The following is a 20,941-nucleotide window of genomic DNA, read 5'->3' on the forward strand; positions in this document are numbered from 1 at the left end:
TGTCGTCCTGTAACGCCTGCTACACCAAAGCATTATGTATTTTGTTGTCTCCCCCCCCCCCCACCCCGCTGCAGGACCTGCAGTATATTTTCATCCCCTCGGACATACGCGATTACGTCATGCTGAAGTCAGCCATCCTGGGCAGCCGTGTCCAAGAGGGTTATGACAAAGGTGATGAGTAAGTAACGCTTCCAACTTTTCTGCCCACCCTGAGCTGTCTCGGGCATAATGCTACTGGGCAATGGATGTTCTCCAACTGCAGGGTGGATACAGCATAGACAGCGTTAGTGCATACTGCCTTCTGCAAAGGTGTCTCCGCCCTCTCTAAGGTACTTATGTGGCCCACAGTGTATTCATCCTCACAACACCTCTTTGAGAGAAGGGCCATTATACAGATTGAAGTACAGAGACTTAAGTGACTGGACTATGGTCTCACAGGAAGGCTGCCCCCTTCCATTAATGACAATCATTTTTCATAAGCACCCTTCATTTGTAAGCAAAGTTAGAGGGGAGCAGGATCAAAACAAGGCTTACATTGTACAGCTGGCTGCAACTTTAACTCCATAATAAAAAATGAAAGCCCTTCAGTGTCTCTCTGAGTTTCTGCCACAGTGGAAGTGTTAACTCTGTGCTCCAGGGAGTTGTATTTTTATTCCCTTATTTAATATTTTCTCTCAGTCTGATACCTCTGCTGCTGACAACCGGCACCACTGATCCGTCTAAAAATTCAGATTCTTTTCAGGTCGTAATATAAACAGAGCTGTCTAAATACTGACTTGAAATGAAACTATTCCTTTTGATCACAGCCCACGGACGTATTTTGGACCAGAGGCATCTGCAAAAAAGTTCAAGCTGCTGCACTCAGATTTCATACATTATCTAACAGTGAGGTAAGGAAAATGAGGCACTGCCTCTGGGGAAAACACTGTCTCAAAACACTCCAGCTCATTCAGCAAATAGCTCGGGAACGGCCCCAGTTCTGTTCACTGCAGCCTGCCCCGCAATCAAACCCCTCCATCTCAATCCCACCTGCTCACTGCAGTCTTCCCCCATCACTGAAATGTAGTCCAGTCCCACTCAGTGCATTACATCCCAGCCACTGGAGTCCAACCCACTGTGATCCATCTTGGATTTACACCCACATGCTCCCATTCATTGCAAGCCAATCCAGTTTCTTGCAGGCCACCGTGCTGGTGAGCGAGCATATTCTCTGAGGGCCATCACGCTCCTGTGGGAGATGCACATTGAACATTCGGGCTTATTGCTTCTGAAATCCCCTTTCAGCTGTTATAATCCCTCTTTGTTTACAGATTTCTGAGATCTGAAATAATAAATACTCAATATGGGTATCTCTACATGCCCAGTACCGGTGCCCTCATGCTACTGACAGCCCTACATACCTGTGACCAGGTAAGAGCCTTCAGGGCTACCTTTCTTCAGTGCCTAGTAATCTGCTGGCCAACATGATTAAAGGCTGATGGAATTAGCGTGGGGTGGAGTTAAAGCATGTCCTTGGCTTGGTTCCTAATGATCCTGTTATAGGACCCAAAGATATTTGGGTAGAGCTCACATGAGCCCCAACCTGGTATGAATCATTTCACTGATGATGCCTGCTCCAGTGTGCCACATGGATTCCAGGACGTACCATTTAGGATACAGCACTGAGGATGTACCAGGTACATGGGGTGGCACCAGTGGGGCACTGTGCCCCACACAGCTAATCCAGCAATGTCTGACTGACCGGGTAACACCTTATCCAAAGCCTGGGGTCTGGTCTGCCTAGGACAGGCTGGGCACCGATCCCACCTCCTGTCCGTTTTGTTACCCTTTCCCCTGTCTGCAGGTCAGTGCCTATGGATTTATCACGGACAATTACCGAAAGTTTTCAGACCACTACTACGAGCGGAAGAAGAAGCCTCTTGTGTTCTATGCCAACCATGACATGCTGCTGGAGGCGGAGCTGTGGAAGAGCCTGCACAGGGCAGGCATCATGAAGCTGTATCAGCGGTGAGGCTGGGTGGCAAGTCCCTTGGACTCCTGCTGTAACAAGTCATCCTTCTCCTCTTCCCCAAGGGCTCCCTTCTCCCTGGCAGGGGCCATCCAGAATTCATGGACAACGGGGGCAAACTGAGAGCTCACCCAAAGCCAGCCTTACACACTGGAGCAGATGGAGATTGCATGAATTGCAAGGCTGTCTTCTGCGAGCCAGGGGTGCTGCCTCGAAGATTCTGCTCACATGTTGCTGAGATGGCAAAGCAAGTGTGGAGAGGTCTCCCTCCAGGGAACCTGCTGATTGGCTCAAGACAACAGACCCTGCCTTTGTCCCAGAAATGCCCTGGTTCCTCCCATCCCATCAAATACTGACACCTGCAGGGAGCAACTTCTGACACTGGGAAATGAAAAGGTTATTTCAGAAGCAATAAGTCTGAATGTTTGATGCGCATCTCCCAAAGGAGCATGATGGCCCTGAGAGAAGATGCTTGCTCACCAGCACGTTTCTCATCACCTTCCTTTGAGTATTACATGCTGAGCACAGAGCTTGGATGTGGAAAATACCCAGCCTGCCGTTCCCACCTTTCCATCACACACAAGGGTCTGCCATAACCCTGAAGAGCCTAATTTGTTGTGTTCAAAATCCTTCATGGTGGGACACATCACAGCCACTATCCTATAGCTGAGGAGACCTGGATGGAGCTTGTGGACATTGCTCCTCAATAGACTGAGTGGGTAGGTGAAAAGCATTGTGGCTGGGCAGCCTTAACTGCATGAAGGCCCCTAGAGCCACCACATGCACATACACTCCACTTTCCAGACAGATCTCCCATCACTAGCAGCATACAGCAGAGGCTGACTGCACTCTCCAACCTGTGCTTCAGCAACACTCCTGGGGCTTTCACTCCACAATGCCATGTCAACAGAGGGTCTTATTGACAGATGAGGGTGGGGTTGTCACAGCTTAATTAGCCCCTCCCTGCAGTAAATTGGGGCAGGTGGACCTGATCAAATGGGAGGAGTTGGGTAGGACCCCATGCATTATTTTGCATTGCTAACCTAGGGGGCCTGTGTATATTCAGAGGAAGGCCTCCAGCCCTTGTGCAGATGTATGGAACCCACCCCTCCATTACTTAAACTAAATCCCCATCAAGCTAAATAAAAAACCCACCTAGCCAGCAGTAAGGAGGGAACATTCTTTAACCCTGAAGCTACATTTTGTAAGTTAATTACATGTAACTAGGAAGAGTAGAACAACAACAGGTTGGTTTTGTTCTACAGGGAGGTTGCAATGACTAGTGATGGATGGATGCTAAAGCACAATGGAGGAGTGTAATTTGAAACACTTTCCCACTTTGTATAATTGCATAAATGTTGAATGATCTTTTATGTTTTCTTTTGTTGTTTTGGCTTGTGGTGGGGAATGGGGGTAGACTATGACTGGCACAGGCTAGCACTAAAAGCAGAGCAACAATACAATATGTGGCTGGCCATCAGAGGATCGCAGGAGGTTAGAGGGGTTTGACTGGGGGGGGGGGGGTGTTGGTACTGCTGCAATGAATTTCTACACAGGAGGGGAGGGTGAACAGTTCTGAACTCCATGAGCAACAAGTGCTGGCACAGGCTGATGAAAGTGATCCTAACGCGCACAGAGCCAGGGGCTCCAGCACCCCCTTGCTTTGCTCTGAGCCCAAGAATTAACATTTTAAAAAATAGTTTATTTGGCCCAGTCATCCTTGTAGAACAGCATTCAGCGCTGCAGACTAAAAGGGGAACAGCTAGGGTACAAGACTAGGTGTCAGGATACCCAGAAACTCAACCTAGCTATGCCACTGTGTCTGATCTCAGTATTGTAAGATACAGAAAATAGTGTTCTGACTGACTCATTCCATACCGGTAAAGCACATACATGTTATCTGCATTTAACAGATGGGGGAACTGAGACAGACATGAACTGTCCAAGTCCACATCAGTGCCTAACATGGATGATCTAGAACTTTTAGCTCGGTTAGGGAACAGTTTTACTACACCCTACTGGTGCAAGCAGGTCTCTTGCTTCTGTAGGGGTTGGTTAGTCATGGAAGGCTATAACCACATCTGGAAAAAAGCCCCAGCGTGGAGGGTCTTACATTCTCAAAACCCTGTAAAGTGCTGCATGTTACTAGCTTTTTCTATAGCCTAGTGATGTAGCCTCTTTTAGTAATGAGGGACTTGCCCTTCACCTTGCAGTCACATAGTATGGAGTCTGACATATCATAGGTGAAAGGGCTGGTTGAACTCACTCAACTTTGGGTTTAGAACATCACTAAAACTCAGACACTTGACATTTTTGATGATTTATTTCTGAAAGATAAAACCTCCTTGGTCAACAGCTCTCCTTCTCCAGCCAGCCCTGCTGGGGGAAAACACAAAACAGGAGCTAGTCAGTAAAGAAAGATATTAACAAGCCCCTTTCTTCTGTGCTGTCAAATGTATTGCAAAAAATCAGAGTAGGGAAAGTGGCCAAGCGCCAAGGACACAAAGGAGCCATCCGTCTTATTTTACCGGGAATACAAAAGATCATTTGAGGAGGTTGGCAAGACTTAACTGAAATGATGGACAGATCAGTTCTTGCTCTATTACTGACTGGCATGATAAAGACCTGCACTTTATCAGACGCAAGGTTGGTCCCGTCATTGTCACAGCTAGTCTCACTGGAGCCATGTTCCTAGCACGCCAAGCAATCCCTTTTCACCACTTGAGTCTAAGACCCATTCTCGTCTTGACAGACACCACGGAGCTGTCAAACTCGACAGCGAAGAGGAAACCCTGCAGTTACCCACAGGTGACTTCACCAGCACATCAGGCACCACCAAATGAGAACTACTGATAAACAAGGACTATATAGAGACAGACAGACCTTGCTTCAGATCATTCTCCCTCTTTTGCAGCAGCATCCTGAAGTTAGAGACTTATCAAAGTCAACTGACATGCAAAGTCTGCAAAAAACAACTGCTATCTAGATATGGCAAATAAGAGGTGTTTGAAACAGTTCCTGAATTTCCACAAGTATTGAACACTGTTTACTTTTATTTTCTATTTCTAGTCTCTTTCTCTCTCTCATTTTACTTGCAACCTGGGAGCAGACAGCTCCAGTTTTTCCTACCCAATAAATTATGCCTTCTAATTAAACAAATCCTGACTTTGCGCCAAAGTGTGACATGAAAAATCCACATGACAGAACAGAAAGTTTTGTACAGGAATTCACTGCAAATCTACTGCATATCAAACACCAAACAACACTTAAAACAAATCCACCACTTTTCTACTACATTCCTCCCCATCCCACATACCAACCTTCGAGCCTAAAGGAGTTCTGTTATCTTTGGATCCACTGTCCAATTCATACCAGATCAGGGAACCATGCATGTGTTACAGGGACCTCCAGCAAATGGATCACACCTTCAAATCCTGTTGAAGTTTAAATTACAGTGAGTTGCTAGAAAGAATGCAGTTAATTGTCAGTCTGCAAACTTTTTTTTAAATCCAAGATCTCAGAGTGCTTAAAAAAGTAAGTATGAGTCCTCCTCCTTCCTCATTTGTGACATGGGGTACAGACGTTAAGTGACTTGCCCAAGCTCAAGCTGCAGGTCAGGAATAGAGTCAGAAACAGAACGTAAATCTCTGATTGAATGTCCAGTCTCTTGCCGTAACCTCTAGAGCAGGCCTGCACAACATGCGGCCCACGTGGGCTCACTGTGCAGCCTGCTGGGGGTGAGTAGGCAAGTGGCAGGTGAGGGAGAGGGGCTGAAGAGGCGGGGGGTGAGGAGGCGAGCCGGGGAGGTGTAGGGCTGAGTAGGTGAGCAGGCGGGCAGTGGCTGAGTAGGTGAGCCGGGTGGATGGGGGGCTGAGGAGGCAAGTGGGCGGGCAGTGGCAGGGGGTGAGGAGGCGAGCGAGGAGTCAGTGGCTGACCTGTTCTACTGATCTGATCTGGCTCCCATCCCCTCTCCAAGGGTTGCAGCTGTCTGGAGGTGCTGCCTTCCATGCCTTCCTCATTCACACCTCATTCATTCAACAGGGCAATTGATTACAAAGTTGGGGGAAGATCTTATTCTACTTCTAGCAAAAAGACATTTTTCTTTTACCTTAATTATACTACCTTAGGGGCGCACTATAACATATTACCAAGGTTCAATACCGCTGTTTCGGTGGGGCAGCACTGGGGAAGGAGGGTTTGTTTCCACAGGGCAGGCGGTGCTGGGGGTGGGGGAGTATTTCAGGGGGGCTGGGCGGCGCTGGGTGGGGGGGGGTGGAGGTTCGGCCCTCAGCTGTTTTCTTTGGATTAATATGGCCCTCGCCGCTTTACAAGTTGTGCAGGCCTGCTCTAGAGCAAGAAAATCCTCTTGCTCTCAGTGCTATTACTCCTATTGTTTTGATAAAAGAATCAAGGTTATTCAGGGATGGAGAAATAAAGTGGAGCATGACGGAGGACAGTAGGGCTCTTGTGTTCCTTGAGGAGAAAGCAATGACCTCTTGAGCATTATGCAATGCACTTGAAACTCAAACACTATCCCAAATTTGGCTGCTGCCTATCACTTGGGATGGGAAGTAACAATTGTCACAAGCGTAGGGGGGAGGCGGAACACTGCTTTTGCACATAGATCAAGTAGTTAAGGACCAATCCAAATCCTGACTTCCAGGAGCATATTCCTCTGTCACATTTTGTTGACACCATAAGAAGAGCCACCACAGAAGTTATTATAGTCGATGTTTTGCCTATAGTCTCCCCACCTGTTAGAATTAGTTAAATCAGCATTTTGCCAGCAGAACAAGCTGCAAAGCTCATTTGACCAGAAACTGACAGTGTTATTGCAGTGTCAAGGTAACAGACAAAAACCAGATTGTAAGTGAACAGAAGGTTGGTCACTCAAGTTAAGCACAAACATCTCTCAAATTCTCCCACTAGCCAGGGCAACGTGTGTGTTTCTAAAAAAACCCTTTATTATACATGAAATACACAACCAATTTTGTGTTTGCTAAAGATTTTACAGAATGCACCAAACTGGGCAATGCCTATTTTTAAGGGTTCCATTTATCCATTATGTTGAAAAAGGATGGCTCCTGGACAGTGTCCCAGAGTGCAAGTTCTATAGGATTTCACCAAGAACAAAGCTGATTGCTCATGATAGGATGTCCTTTGAGTGTCTCATTTGTCTGTGCTGAATCCTATCATTTATCTTGTCTTTCAGATTTTAATCTACAAAGGTCACCAAAGGTAGAAAAATATACTGCTAGGGGCAAAGTTCAAAAGCCTCAGAATATTTGGTTTTCCCCTCATGGCTGAGTTGTCAGACAGGGATAACATCACATCACTGGCTTATAGACTTCAAGGGACAGAAAAGCAGACTGAAAACCGAGTTAGGATTGAAGAGCTCTGCAGAGTGTGTCAGCCTTGCCCACTGCAGGTATAACCCAGATATGATCAGAGACTAAGCAACTGGCAGGGAGGAGGAATGTGTGGGAAACTGGACATCAAGTAGAGTTCTGCTCCTTTCAGCAACATATGGACCATCATTTCCTCAGCCCTTTGTCATTCAACACATCAGGCTATAGCCTGCTAAGAGACAGGATTCAATCTGCTCAGGAGGGCAATGGCTGAACACACTAATGATCACCCACTACATTCCTATGCTTCCCTGGCAAGGAATCGGCACTCTGCACACCATCACCCACCCCTGCTGACCAAAAAGCCAGTTGATTTCTCACAAGGCACAGAGGCAAACATTTCTCTAGCAATTCCTTACCTGCTTACTGTCAAAGTTTCCAGCCCCTGGCTCGAGACAGGCACTTTCTTTAGCACAAGATCATTGGGTGGAAGACACATTGCATCCTGTGAATGCAAGAACAAGCCACATGTTAAAGATTCATCATACCAGTCCTTAAAGTAAACTTTGATCCTCCAGCGTGAAAGTGCTGAGCCTCAGAGAATCAGAATTCCACAAAGGAAGGTTTCTTTTTCAGATAGGGATAACTTAGCATCATCACCAGCTCAGCACTCAGGCTAGAGACCTGCCCAGCATGAGGCCAAAGGACATTCTTTGCAGCTGTTTACTTGTCACCCACTCAAGAGTAGGCATCCACACCCCAAGATTTCTCATTATAAATCCTTGCTTACAGGGACACCAACTTAAAATGTTAACTATAGTTACTAAAATGAAAAAAAGTCTACCACTTCCCCAACCCCCTCCCAATTTGGGCCCTTTGTACAATCAACATTGGGTGGTTAGAGTCAGTTTCCCCTGCGAGAGAGACAAGGCTGTAAAACCACACACTGGCAGGGACATGAAGGGGGAGGTCCATTACCTGAAGCTACTTTAAAATTAATTTTTATTGACTGTATTTCAAGCCAACAGCATCCCTCTTGGTTCAACCTTTTCAGTGGTCGTGACCGGATGCTAGTTTTGGGGCACCTCCACCAGCCACATACAGAAATACATGCCCTATAAAATGGTGTCCTCCACGTGGTGTGTCGTCACATACAATGCGTGCAAGGTCACGCTGCAAAGAGGGCACAATTTTCTAGAGCAGGTCTGCTGTGGAGTGGACACATTTGTGGGCCACCAGTTGGACCACCCTGCGCTGCGTTAAGAATGTAACATAAAAACGGCTATACTGGTTCAGACCAAAGGTCCATCTAGTCCAGTATCCTGTCTTTCAACAGTGGCCAATGCCAGCTGCCCCAGAGGGAATGAACAGAGTAGGTAATCATCAAGTGATCCATCCCCTGTCGCTCATTCCCAGCTTCTGGCAAACATTATGTGGAAATGTTGTTAACACCCCCCCCTCCCCCGACTCCCACATACAGAAAGTGCTGGTGGATTCTTCCTGTAAGACATTTGAGGGCTTATTACATGAAATACACTTGGACATATGGAAAATAAACTATTAATACATCCTTTGGAGGTGCTGTTGACTCAACAGGGAATATAAAAGTTATCACTTGGTGATTCTGATCTATGACTCCCCTCCAGCCAGAGAAAGCTTAAAAAGGCTTGTGTAGGTCCTGATCAATGCACAGACTAATTATTCTTTCACTAGCTCTATTCCTGTAACAAATCTATTTGTGGGATGAGCTGCATCAAGTGTCTCCATAGCGGAGTGTTACCTAATCCCTCCGTACTCCATTCTACAACTCACCTTTGACTGTCACAGCATCCAGCTGTCCAGCCTAGCACAATGACAGGCTTGAATCCCCATTCATGGAACACTACCTTTCAACTTCCGATCTTTGAAAGCAAAGGGGTTTGCACTCTCAAATGTCTACTGCAACAAAGCAGCAGTCATGACTGGTGGGAGGGAAGAGACTGAATAATTACAATAATCAAGTACTGAGCTTTTATATCTGCACTCATTAGCCCTAGGGATCACAACACAGTCATCCACAACCACTAAATACAACAGCCTTGCCTCCATTTCCCAACAATGAAAGGGACCTAGTGTTTTGACAGCACAAGACAGATGTTAACATGCCTCACCACTGTGCAGATGAGCAGACAGACTGATCAAAGGAATTTTCGCCTCCTTCCTTAGAGACTCATGGGTGGTTAGTGGGAGGGATACTCTAATCCGAAAGCCTCATCCTTGATTTCCAAACAGAAAGAGGTGCTGCACCCTAGGAATTTAAGAACAGGTCACAGGGTTAGGGCTAGTCAACATACGATCAGACAAGCTTTCATTTCTGGGTTTTCTTAAATCAACATTGCAGTGCTGAGCTTCAGAATCACAACTCCACAAGTGAAAAGATCTTTTTCAGACAGGGATAACTTTGTATCATCACCTGCTCAGCTTTCAAAACAGTTAAGACCCATACCAGGCAAAGTCAGTGTGTGCAAAGCCAAAGGTTCTACTCTAACTGTATCTGTTCCTTTGATTACCATGCTCTCCACCTCACGTGACAACACCACCTGGTGGCATCAGCAGTATGCACCTTCAATATTACTCTCTTCTTTGGACATTTCAGTTAGAGGTTTTGTTGTGCAAAGGCATTGCGAGTTCAGCATAAAGGCTGTTTGTTAGCCAAACTCACCACCCACTCCAAAAACAAACAAATCTTTCTAGTATCAGAGTATTGCTTTTGTAGTAGAATTCACACCAGAACTGCTCAGAGAAGCACTTCACACTGATGGGAAAGTCAGATTAAAAATAAATCAATCACTTCTTTTTGAAGAAGTGTCACTGCTACCAGAACCCCTTAAGATTAGTTGGAATGAAAAGAGCAAAGGAAAAGTTTATTTACAGTAGAAGCTCAGCGTTAGGAACACCTCTGGAATAGAGGCTGTTCGTAACCCTGAACAAAACATTATGGTCATTCTTTTAAAACTTTACAACTGAACATTGATTTAACACAACTTTGAAACTTTATCTTTAACACAGTACTGTACTGTATTTTCTCCCCCCTCACCCCAATCTTTGCTACTACCTGATTGAGTCCTTCTGGTTCCAAATGAGGTGTGTGATTTACAAACTGAAGTCACTCTGGTGTTCATAACTCTGAGATTCGACTGTACCTTTTAAAAAAAGCTTACTTTGTCCATCATAGATGCATGCAGCATATTGTATCGTTAGCTGTACTGTTTACCCAAATAATCGGTTAGGGCAATGGTTCAAACCTTACTGAAGTGAATGAAAAGATCCCTATAGACTTTAAAGAACACTTCCAAAATCTCTTGGTTTTCTGTTTGTGCAGTTCTCCCACATAGCAGGAGAGAAACACACCATATACAATTACATGATGATAAAGTAATTGCGGAGAAACTAAATGGATTCTTTGCTTCAGTCTTCACGGCTGAGGATGTTAGGGAGATTCCCAAACCTGAGCTGGCTTTTGTAGGTGACAAATCTGAGGAACTGTCACAGATTGAAGTATCACTAGAGGAGGTTTTGGAATTAATTGATAAACTCAACATTAACAAGTCACCGGGACCAGATGGCATTCACCCAAGAGTTCTGAAAGAACTCAAATGTGAAGTTGTGGAACTATTAACTAAGGTTTGTAACCTGTCCTTTAAATCGGCTTCGGTACCCAATGACTGGAAGTTAGCTAATGTAACGCCAATATTTAAAAAGGGCTCTAGGGGTGATCCCAGCAATTACAGACCGGTAAGTCTAACGTCGGTACCGGGCAAATTAGTTGAAACAATAGTAAAGAACAAAATTGTCAGACACATAGAAAAACATAAACTCTTGAGCAATAGTCAACATGGTTTCTGTAAAGGGAAATCGTGTCTTACTAATCTATTAGAGTTCTTTGAAGGGGTCAACAAACATGTGGACAAGGGGGATCCGGTGGACATAGTGTACTTAGATTTTCAGAAAGCCTTTGACAAGGTCCCTCACCAAAGGCTCTTACGTAAATTAAGCTGTCATGGGATAAAAGGGAAGGTCCTTTCATGGATTGAGAACTGGTTAAAGGACAGGGAACAAAGGGTAGGAATTAATGGTAAATTCTCAGAATGGAGAGGGGTAACTAGTGGTGTTCCCCAAGGGTCAGTCCTAGGACCAATCCTATTCAATTTATTCATAAATGATCTGGAGAAAGGGGTAAACAGTGAGGTGGCAAAGTTTGCAGATGATACTAAACTACTCAAGATAGTTAAGACCAAAGCAGATTGTGAAGAACTTCAAAAAGATCTCACAAAACTAAGTGATTGGGCAACAAAATGGCAAATGAAATTTAATGTGGATAAATGTAAAGTAATGCACGTTGGAAAAAATAACCCCAACTATACATACAACATGATGGGGGCTAATTTAGCTACAACGAGTCAGGAAAAAGATCTTGGCGTCATCGTGGATAGTTCTCTAAAGATGTCCACGCAGTGTGCAGAGGCGGTCAAAAAAGCAAACAGGATGTTAGGAATCATTAAAAAGGGGATAGAGAATAAGACTGAGAATATATTATTGCCCTTATATAAATCCATGGTACGCCCACATCTCGAATACTGTGTACAGATGTGGTCTCCTCACCTCAAAAAAGATATTCTAGCACTAGAAAAGGTTCAGAAAAGAGCAACTAAAATGATTAGGGGTTTAGAGAGGGTCCCATACGAGGAAAGATTAAAGAGGCTAGGACTCTTCAGTTTGGAAAAGAGAAGACTAAGGGGGGACATGATAGAGGTATATAAAATCATGAGTGATGTTGAGAAAGTGGATAAGGAAAAGTTATTTACTTATTCCCATAATACAAGAACTAGGGGTCACCAAATGAAATTAATAGGCAGCAGGTTTAAAACAAATAAAAGGAAGTTCTTCTTCACGCAGCGCACAGTCAACTTGTGGAACTCCTTACCTGAGGAGGTTGTGAAGGCTAGGACTATAACAATGTTTAAAAGGGGACTGGATAAATTCATGGTGGCTAAGTCCATAAATGGCTATTAGCCAGGATGGGTAAGAATGGTGTCCCTAGCCTCTGTTCGTCAGAGGATGGAGATGGATGGCAGGAGAGAGATCACTTGATCATTGCCTGTTAGGTTCACTCCCTCTGGGGCACCTGGCATTGGCCACTGTCGGTAGACAGATACTGGGCTAGATGGACCTTTGGTCTGACCCAGTACGGCCTTTCTTATGTTCTTATGTTCATGTTTTGTATAACAGTAATACTTAGCAAGGGCAGTCAGCAGAACCTGACATAATTTAGCTTTGTTATATTGACTAGATTTCACACTGACTGTTCCCTGTTAAGGGAAACCAAATGAGACCTTAAGAACACCAAAAAGGACAGGAGTACTTGTGACACCTTAGAGACTAACACATTTATCTGAGCATAAGCTTTCGTGGGCTACAGCCCACTTCATAAGATGCATACAATGGAACATATAGTAAGAAAACACACACACGTCCCTTCCACCAACAGAAGTTGGTCCAATGAAAGGATATTACTTAACCTTAACAGGAAGTCAAGGTAGGTGTCAAAGTAGTGCATAAAATGCTAAAGTTTGAGCAAGGAAGGGAACAGACTCTCAGGGCTTGGCTACACTTAGAAATTTGCAGCACTGCAGCAGGGTGTGAAAACACACCCTCTCCAGCGCTGCAAATTGCGGCGCTGCAAAGCACCAGTGTGGTCAAAGCCCCAGCGCTGGGAGAGCTTTCTCCCAGCGCTGGTGCTTTGACTACACTTAGCGCTTCAAAGCGCTGCCGCGGCAGCGCTTTGAAGTGCTAAGTGTAGCCACAGCCTCAGTCTGTTCCTTGGGGAAAACAATTCCCTTTAGAAGTGAAAATTCTCAGACATTCCCATGAGCTATCAAGACCAGAAGTGACTTTCAGTTTACAGCCAAAAGGAAGTGACTTCGGCAACAATAGCAGGATTCAAGCTCTCCCTTCAAAGTAGGCAGCAATATACAGGAGTCACTGGCACAGAATATCTGAATAAGAGGTTTCCCTTTGAATCACAAACCTTAACATTCATGAGACAGATACACACCCCAGACACATTTAGCAGAGGCCATTAGCAATGCCCAGTCGGTAAAATCAGGAACCACTATGAGTGCATACACAGTTATGCAGAGAACCCTAGAGTAGTTTAAGGCAGTGTCTCTCAACTAAGGGCCCAGGGCTCCCCAGGCAGGTTTCAGGGCCACCATGCTTAAGGCTGGTGTTAGACTCCCTAGGGCCCAGGGCAGAAAGCCAAAGCCCCACCACACACGACTGCAGCCTGGGGCCCTGAGCTGAAGTCAAAGCCTGAGCAACTTATCGTCGCAATGCTCCCTGTGACATGAGGCCCAGGCCGTTTCCCTGCTTGCAGGCCAGCCCTGGCTTTTATATGCAGAAAAAAAGTTGCTGTGGCACAGGTGGGCCATGGAGTTTTTATAGCATGTTGGGGTGCCTCAGAAAGAAGAAGGTTGAGAACCCCTGGTTTAAGAGACAACTCAATGGCCCAGCAAGTCACATGACCTAGTAGGGGTGGGTTTTAAACTTGAATTACACCAAGACTTTGGGTGCCTCAGCCCAGGCTCTTGAATGAAGCTTTCCGGGGGCAGGGAAAGAGGAGCTGCCAGATGACGGTAGATTAGGGTGACTAGATGTCCCAATTTTACAGGGACAGTCCCAATTTTGGGGTCTTTTTCTTATATAGGCTCCTACTACCCCCCATCCCGACTTTTCACACTTGCTGTCTGGGCACGCTACTGTCGAGCAGCTTTCCCCTGTGCCTGCACTGCCATTTAAGCTGCACCCTTACCAGGACTCAGCCGGGTGCTGCTGGGCTTCCCTTCCTCCTGCATGCTTCTGGCAGGGACCTGCAACAGGGGAAACCAGGGGGGTTAATTGAGGCATCTTATCACCAGCCCATTCCCAGCCACTTCCCCATACCCAGCTGGGCCAGTCGCTTCAGAGGAACAGAGCCAATGGTCAGAGGGGCACCCGGGCCCCATTCACGCCCCCATGGGGGAGAAGAGAGGCAGCCATGGGCCTTGCGGCCAAAGATCCTCCGCACAGGCTGACGGGGAGGGGAGCAGCACTTACACCCCCCCAGCGACCCGCTAACCGGGCACCAACCCAACTGACACATCGCGGGGCGATGCACAATCGCCTCCCGCTCACATATCACGAGCCCGCATCTGCTCACAAGGCGCCGTTACCGAGGATGGCATCGGATCCTACCACAGTCCGAATCCACGCACCACCAGTTCACCCGCCACCGCGCCGGCTGCGAGCGGAAGAGACCGCAACAGCCGGAAGTGTCCCGCCCTATCCACGGCAAGTCTCTTTTCACCTCTCGCGAGGCTGAGAGGGGCTTGTGGGAAATGTAGTTTTTTCGTCTGGCCAGCCAGTGCCTCTGAGGTTTCTTTGGAGAAAGGCTGAGTCTTTGGAAGGAGGGAGTGGTGGTGTTTTCATCGTACAGCCCGCTTGGGTCTCCCGGGTGTTTTACACGCTGCTGCTCCATGGGGCAAGCTGCTAACTTTGTTAACAATGAGCTTGCCTGATGGGAAGGCCAAATTCTGCCCAGGGTTGCACCGGCCTGGGCAGTCAGAAGCAATGGGGCCGCAAATCAGATCAGAATTTGGTTAATTTCTTTCTCCCACTCCTGTCTTGGTGCTTTCTTCCATGCTAAATTCCCTGCCTAGCAGAGTTCACAAAGCTGCCTCCATATCTCCATTCGAGCTCTTCCTAAAATTATTATTATTGCTCTCTGTAGAGCCACAGTGCCAGAGGGAACAGGCGCCACTGGATTAGGCATTGTACAAACACATAATAATAATAATAATAACAGTTTTTCTCTTAATTAATTAGCCTCTTAGAGTTAGTAAGGCAACTCCCACCTTTTCATGTTCTCTGTATGTGTATATATATCTCCTTACTATATGTTCCATTCTATGCATCCGATGAAGTGGGCTGTAACCCATGAAAGCTTATGCTCAAATAAATTTGTTAGTCTCTAAGGTGCCACAAGTACGCCTGTTCTTTTTGTGGATACAGACTCACATGGCTGCTACTCTGAAACCTGTAGTGACTTTGTGGTTTTATTATGGGGAGCTTCTTCCGTGGCAGAAAGTACAACGGTGCTTGTTGGAAATTTGACTAGTGGGCATTAAAGATTGGCATCATGGTGGAGCACTATACCATATACAAGAAGATAGCTAAGGTGAGATTAATGATGAAAGACCCAAAGCGTCACCCCTTTTGTGAAGGAGCTAATAACATAAATAAAGAGTTCTCTGTTATGCCCTTCTCTAAATTCCCTGTTACATCGTGTCTTCTCTACACTGTAAGTTTTTGTGACAAGGATTGTCTTATTTTGGATTTTGAACTGAGCCATGCTTCCTGTTGGCACTTAACAAAGAAGAAATACAATAATAATAAAGAATGCAACAAATTCAAACTCCGGGCTTGGTTCCGATCTCATATGCGGCTCCAGGCCCCAGCACGCCAAGCGCGTGCTTGAGGCGGCATGCCGCGGGGGGCGCTCTGCCGGTCACCGGGAGGGCGGCAGGTGGCTTCGGTGGACCTCCCGCAGGCATGCCTGCGGTGAGTCTGCTGGTCCCACGGCTCCGGTGGACCTCCTGCAGGCGTGCCCTCCCGGCGACCGGCAGAGCACCCCCCATGGCATGCCACCCTGCTTGGGGCGGCAAAATGTCTAGATTCGCCCCTTTATACTGCTGTCACATTGGTGTAACTCCACTCCAGCTGCACAGAAACCATAGCAATAGTACACGATAGCTAGATGGACAGATCTGATTAGATGTCGGTGTGTTTCTCCTGATTTACACAGATGTGAGTTCAGAATCAAGCACTAGTGCCTCTGTGAACACAGTATTAGCATTACTGGTTATTAATGGCGTTTGTTGAATCTTCACAGTTAATAATAAAAATATGATCATACTTAGCATTGATACAGAGCTCTGCATCTCCAACAGGCAGTACCAGCCTTAACTTTAAATAGCTAATTAGCTAGAGGTTTTGGATTAATTAGTAAGTGTATGTATAATACTTTGAATATGTAATGCATGCTATAAGTGGTCTGATTATCATTTAGTACTAAAGGACGCTGTAAAATTAATATGGCACTACTCAACCCATGAATTGTAACAACATTTAAATAGCCAAAATATATACTGCTCTAAAAGAAACATGGAACAAAAGCATGTATACAAAGTCTCCATTTCTACGCCTCTGGGGTTTATCTGCTCATGCATAGATGCTATCGTTAACCTGCAGATGTATAATTTATAATACAGGAAAAACCCTGAGCATCTTCCCTACTTTAGAAATCAGAGGTTTTTCCACCCTTTTCTTAGGATTACTCCCTCTCCTCCATCCTCCGAGGAAGCACAATGCTAGTGGAAGCCCTAACGAATGACCTCCTAATTGTAACTAATTGTATTGTAACTAATGTTACAATAGTGTGCTGGGAACTGTATAAACACCCTGAGGGAGGGTCTGTGCTCCAAAGAGATTGAGAGAAATAAAGCGTCGGAGGGGAAATGGAGGTGAAGTAAGCGGAGGTCCCACAGCAGGTGAGTGGTAGATGTGGGAACGCAGGTGAGACCTGGGTTCTCACCGACCATTTCACTAACTACATGACTGTACTGCTTCTGGATGTCACCCTCTGTCTAACCAGAGGCCTGGCACAGCATGGGCACCAGCCATTCACCCTTACCCACCAATGCCCCCCGCCCCCACCAATGACCTGACCTGGAGATAGGGTGGGGTGACCAGATGTCCCGATTTTATAGGGACAGTCCCGATTTTTGGGTCTTTTTCTTATATAGGCTCCTATTACCCTCCACCCCAATCCCAATTTTTCACACTTGCTGTATGGTGACCCTACCTGGAGAAACCATTTCCAGGGATGAGACTGGAGTTCAGTCTCCATGTGCATTCAGTGCTCAACCACTCTGCAGAGGGTGCCAGCTAGTGCCAGTTGAGTGGTGCTTCTGTGTGATGTGGGCACTGGCCTATTAGGTGCTGGATTGAAACCCACCAACTCAATCTCTCTGTTTCCCCTTTTTCCCATCACCATTTATTGTTATAGGTGATTGAAACATTCTGTAAACTTTTATCCACTTTCCCCCAAAGAGGGTACATTTGTCAGCCCAGTTATTACACCACCCCAAAAACCTGAAACTGGCCAGCCAAACAAAAACTCTTAATAAATCAACCATAAAAAACAATAAAGGTGAATTAATAAAAAATTATAAAAGCCCAAAAAACTAAAAGTCTACACCATGCAGAACTTAGAGCCTGAAAAGAGAGACGAGCCAAAGACTCATTAGGGACTTTGCTATTGCTATAGATTTTGTATGGAAGGCATTCAGATACAGGCCTTCCATACAGGCCAGTCAGCCTCACCTCAGTCCCTGGAAAAATCATGGAGCAGGTCCTCAAGGAATCAATTCTGAAGCACTTAGAGGAGAGGAAAGTGATCAGGAACAGTCAGCATGGATTCACCAAGGGCAAGTCATGCCTGACTAACCTAATTGCCTTCTATGAGGAGATAACTGGGTCTGTGGATGAGGGGAAAGCAGTGGATGTGTTATTCCTTGACTTTAGCAAAGCTTTTGATACGGTCTCCCACAGTATTCTTGCCAGCAAGTTAAAGAAGTATGGGCTGGATGATTGGACTATAAGGTGGATAGAAAGCTGGCTAGATCGTCGGGCTTAACGGGTAGTGATCAACGGCTCCATGTCTAGTTGGCAGCCGGTTTCAAGTGGAGTGCCCCAAGGGTCGGTCCTGGGACTGGTTTTGTTCAATATCTTCATTAATGATCTGGAGGATGGTGTGGACTGCACTCTCAGCAAGTTTGCAGATGACACTAAACTGGGAGGAGTGGTAGATACACTGGAGGGTAGGGATAGGATACAGAGGGACCTAGACAAATTAGAGGACTGGGCCAAAAGAAACCTGATGAGGTTCAACAAGGACAAGTGCAGAGTCCTGCACTTAGGATGGAAGAATCCCATTCACTGTTACAGACTAGGGACCGAATGGCTAGGAAGCAGTTCTGCAGAAAAGGACCTAGAGGTTACAGTGGACGAGAAGCTGGATATGAGTCAACAGTGTGCCCTTGTTGCCAAGAAGGCTAACGGCATTTTGGGCTATATAGGTAGGAGCATTGCCAGCAGATCGAGGGATGTGATCATTCCCCTCTATTCGACATTGGTGAGGCCTCATCTGGAGTACTGTGTCCAGTTTTGGGCCCCACGCTACAAGAAGGATGTGGAAAAATTGGAGAGAGTCCAGTGGAGGGCAACAAAAATGATTAGGGGGCTGGAGCACATGACTTACGAGGAGAGGCTGAGGGAACTGGGATTGTTTAGTCTGCAGAAGAGAAGAATGAGGGGGGATTTGATAGCTGGTAATAATTGGAGATATACCAATCTTCTAGAACTGGAAGGGACCTTGCAAGGTCATTGAGTCCAGCCCCCTGCCTTCACTAGCAGGATCAATTTTTGCCCCAGATCCCTAAGTGGCCCCCTCAAGGATTGAACTCATAACCCTGGGTTTAGCAGGCCAATGCTCAAACCACTGAACTATCCCTCCCCCAAGCTGCTTTCAACTACCTGAAAGGGGGTTCCAAAGAGGATGGATCTAGACTGTTCTCAGTGGTACCTGATGACAGAACAAGGAGTAATGGTCTCAAGCTGCAGTGGGGGAGGTTTAGGTTGGATATTAGGAAACACTTTTTCACTCAGAGAGTGGTGAAGTACTGGAATGGGTTACCTAGGGAGGTGGTGGAATCCCCTTCCTTAGAGGTTTTTAAGGTCAGGCTGGACAAAGCCCTGGCTGGGATGATTTAGTTGGGAATTGGTCCTGCTTTGAGCAGGGGGTTGGACTAGATGACCTCCTGAGATCCCTTCTAACCCTGATATTCTATGATTCTATACTACAGTCATGGGCAGGACTAAAAGATAGGTTGCTAGATAACCATAGCAAATGAATTAATTTTGCGAAATAGCAAGTAAGCAAACCAACACAATAAATAAGTGCCACAATATGTACTTAGGTCCTTTATCTGAGATGAGTGTAATTCACAGTAATTATTTAAGCTCCTACACTCACACTGAAGCAGAAAATGTTTCAGGAGCTATTTTGTAAAAATGAGAGTCTCTGGTTAAAACCGTGCTTCCACTCTTAAATCTTTGCTGGATGATGGAGAAAGCTTTTTGTTTGTGTGAGCTGTGGAGTTTGGGGCTTAACAAAGTGAGAATTAACGAGGTTCCACTAAGCACATCATGCATTAGGTATCTGAGGCCTGGTCTACACTAGGACTTTAATTCGAATTTAGCAGCGTTAATTCGAACTAACCGCTCAACCGTCCACACCAGGAAGCCATTTAATTCGAACTAGAGGACTCTTTAGTTCGAATTTGGTACTCCACCCCGACAGGTGGAGTAACGCTAAATTCAACATGGCTAGCTCGAATTAGGCTAGGTGTGGATGCAAATCGAACTTAGTAGCTCCAGGAGCTATCCCACACTGCACCACTCTGTTGACGCTCTGGACAGCAGTCGGAGCTTGGATTCTCTGACCAGCCACACAGGAAATGACCCGGGAAAATTTGAATTCATATTCCTGTCTGGGCACTTTGAATCTGACGTCCTGGCTGGACATCGGGGCGAGCTCCGCAGCACCTGCAACGATGCAGAGCTCTCCAGCAGAGGAGTCCAGCCAATCCAAGAATAGAAAGAGGTCCCCAGCATGGACAGACCGGGAAGTCCTGGATCTGATCGGTGTGTGGGGCGAGGAGTCTGTGCTGTCGGAGCTGCGCTCCAGCAAGCGGAATGCAAAGACCTTCGAGAAGGTCTCCAAAGCAATGATAGAGAAAGGATACAGCCGGGATGCAATGCAGTGCCGCGTGAAAATCAAGGACCTGAGACAAGGCTACCAAAAAGTCAGAGCGGCAAATGGACGCTCCGGAGCCCTGCCGCAGACATGCCGCTTCTACGAGGCACTGCATTCTAGGTGGGTCTGCCACCACTGCCCCACCAGTGACCGTGGACTCAGTGGATGGCATAGTGAACCTGGACAGTTCCTCCTCGATGTTCGCCGATGTGGAAGATGAGGAACGGTCTGTGGAGGACGGCGCAGGCGACAGCGAACACAATACCGCTTTCCCTGACAGCCAGGATCTCTTCATCACCCTCACAGAGATCCCCTACCAACCCTCCCCGGCCGTTAACCCGGACTCTGAATCAGGGGAAGGATCAGGCGGTAAGTGCTATAAACATGTAAACATTTATTTTTTATAAAACAGGTATAAAAAAATAGAAATACCATATATAAAATTTTCAATGAAAAACTATATGAAAAGTAGGTCCACACATATAGGGATTGAACAATAATCCTCCAGGGACAATTCAAGAAAGGTCTCATTTAGGTCCTCGAAAAGCCTCCGCAGGAGGTTCCTGGGGAGAGGTGCCTTGTTGGGTGCTCCATGGAAGCACACTCTTCTGCGCCAGGACATCCTTATGT

General features: G+C 46.2%; 1 protein-coding gene, 1 long non-coding RNA gene and 2 other non-coding genes across 7 annotated transcripts in view; 1 reads left to right on the forward strand and 3 right to left on the reverse strand.

The window, feature by feature from the left end:
- Positions 1-4,688, forward strand: part of ST6GALNAC2 (ST6 N-acetylgalactosaminide alpha-2,6-sialyltransferase 2) — a 27,266-nt gene extending 22,578 nt beyond the window's left edge. For all 3 annotated transcript variants that reach the window (XM_044982203.1, XM_044982204.1, XM_044982205.1), the window contains exons 7-10: positions 75-178; positions 807-890; positions 1,311-1,410; positions 1,844-4,688. In XM_044982203.1, coding sequence (XP_044838138.1) covers positions 75-178; positions 807-890; positions 1,311-1,410; positions 1,844-2,011 — 456 coding nt within the window. In that variant the 3' untranslated portion in view covers positions 2,012-4,688. The remainder of the gene's footprint in view (positions 1-74; positions 179-806; positions 891-1,310; positions 1,411-1,843) is intronic.
- On the reverse strand, positions 4,313-14,695 carry LOC123345394. Of its 2 annotated transcripts, none has more exons than XR_006572779.1 (6): positions 14,594-14,695; positions 14,207-14,264; positions 9,507-9,643; positions 7,776-7,861; positions 5,329-5,442; positions 4,313-4,384 (listed from the first exon to the last, which is right to left on the reverse strand). It is a non-coding gene; the product is annotated as an uncharacterized LOC123345394 (long non-coding RNA). The 2 variants fall into 2 exon arrangements; XR_006572778.1 differs by having other exon boundaries at positions 4,313-4,387.
- On the reverse strand, positions 7,945-8,024 carry LOC123347100. The gene has a single exon (XR_006573054.1). It is a non-coding gene; the product is annotated as a small nucleolar RNA R38 (small nucleolar RNA).
- Positions 9,739-9,816, reverse strand: LOC123347099. Its single transcript, XR_006573053.1, has one exon. It is a non-coding gene; the product is annotated as a small nucleolar RNA R38 (small nucleolar RNA).
- Positions 14,696-20,941: the final 6,246 nt, after the last annotated feature.

The sequence above is a fragment of the Mauremys mutica genome, chromosome 12 (genome assembly GCF_020497125.1).
Source record: "Mauremys mutica isolate MM-2020 ecotype Southern chromosome 12, ASM2049712v1, whole genome shotgun sequence".
NCBI lineage: Eukaryota > Metazoa > Chordata > Testudines > Geoemydidae > Mauremys > Mauremys mutica.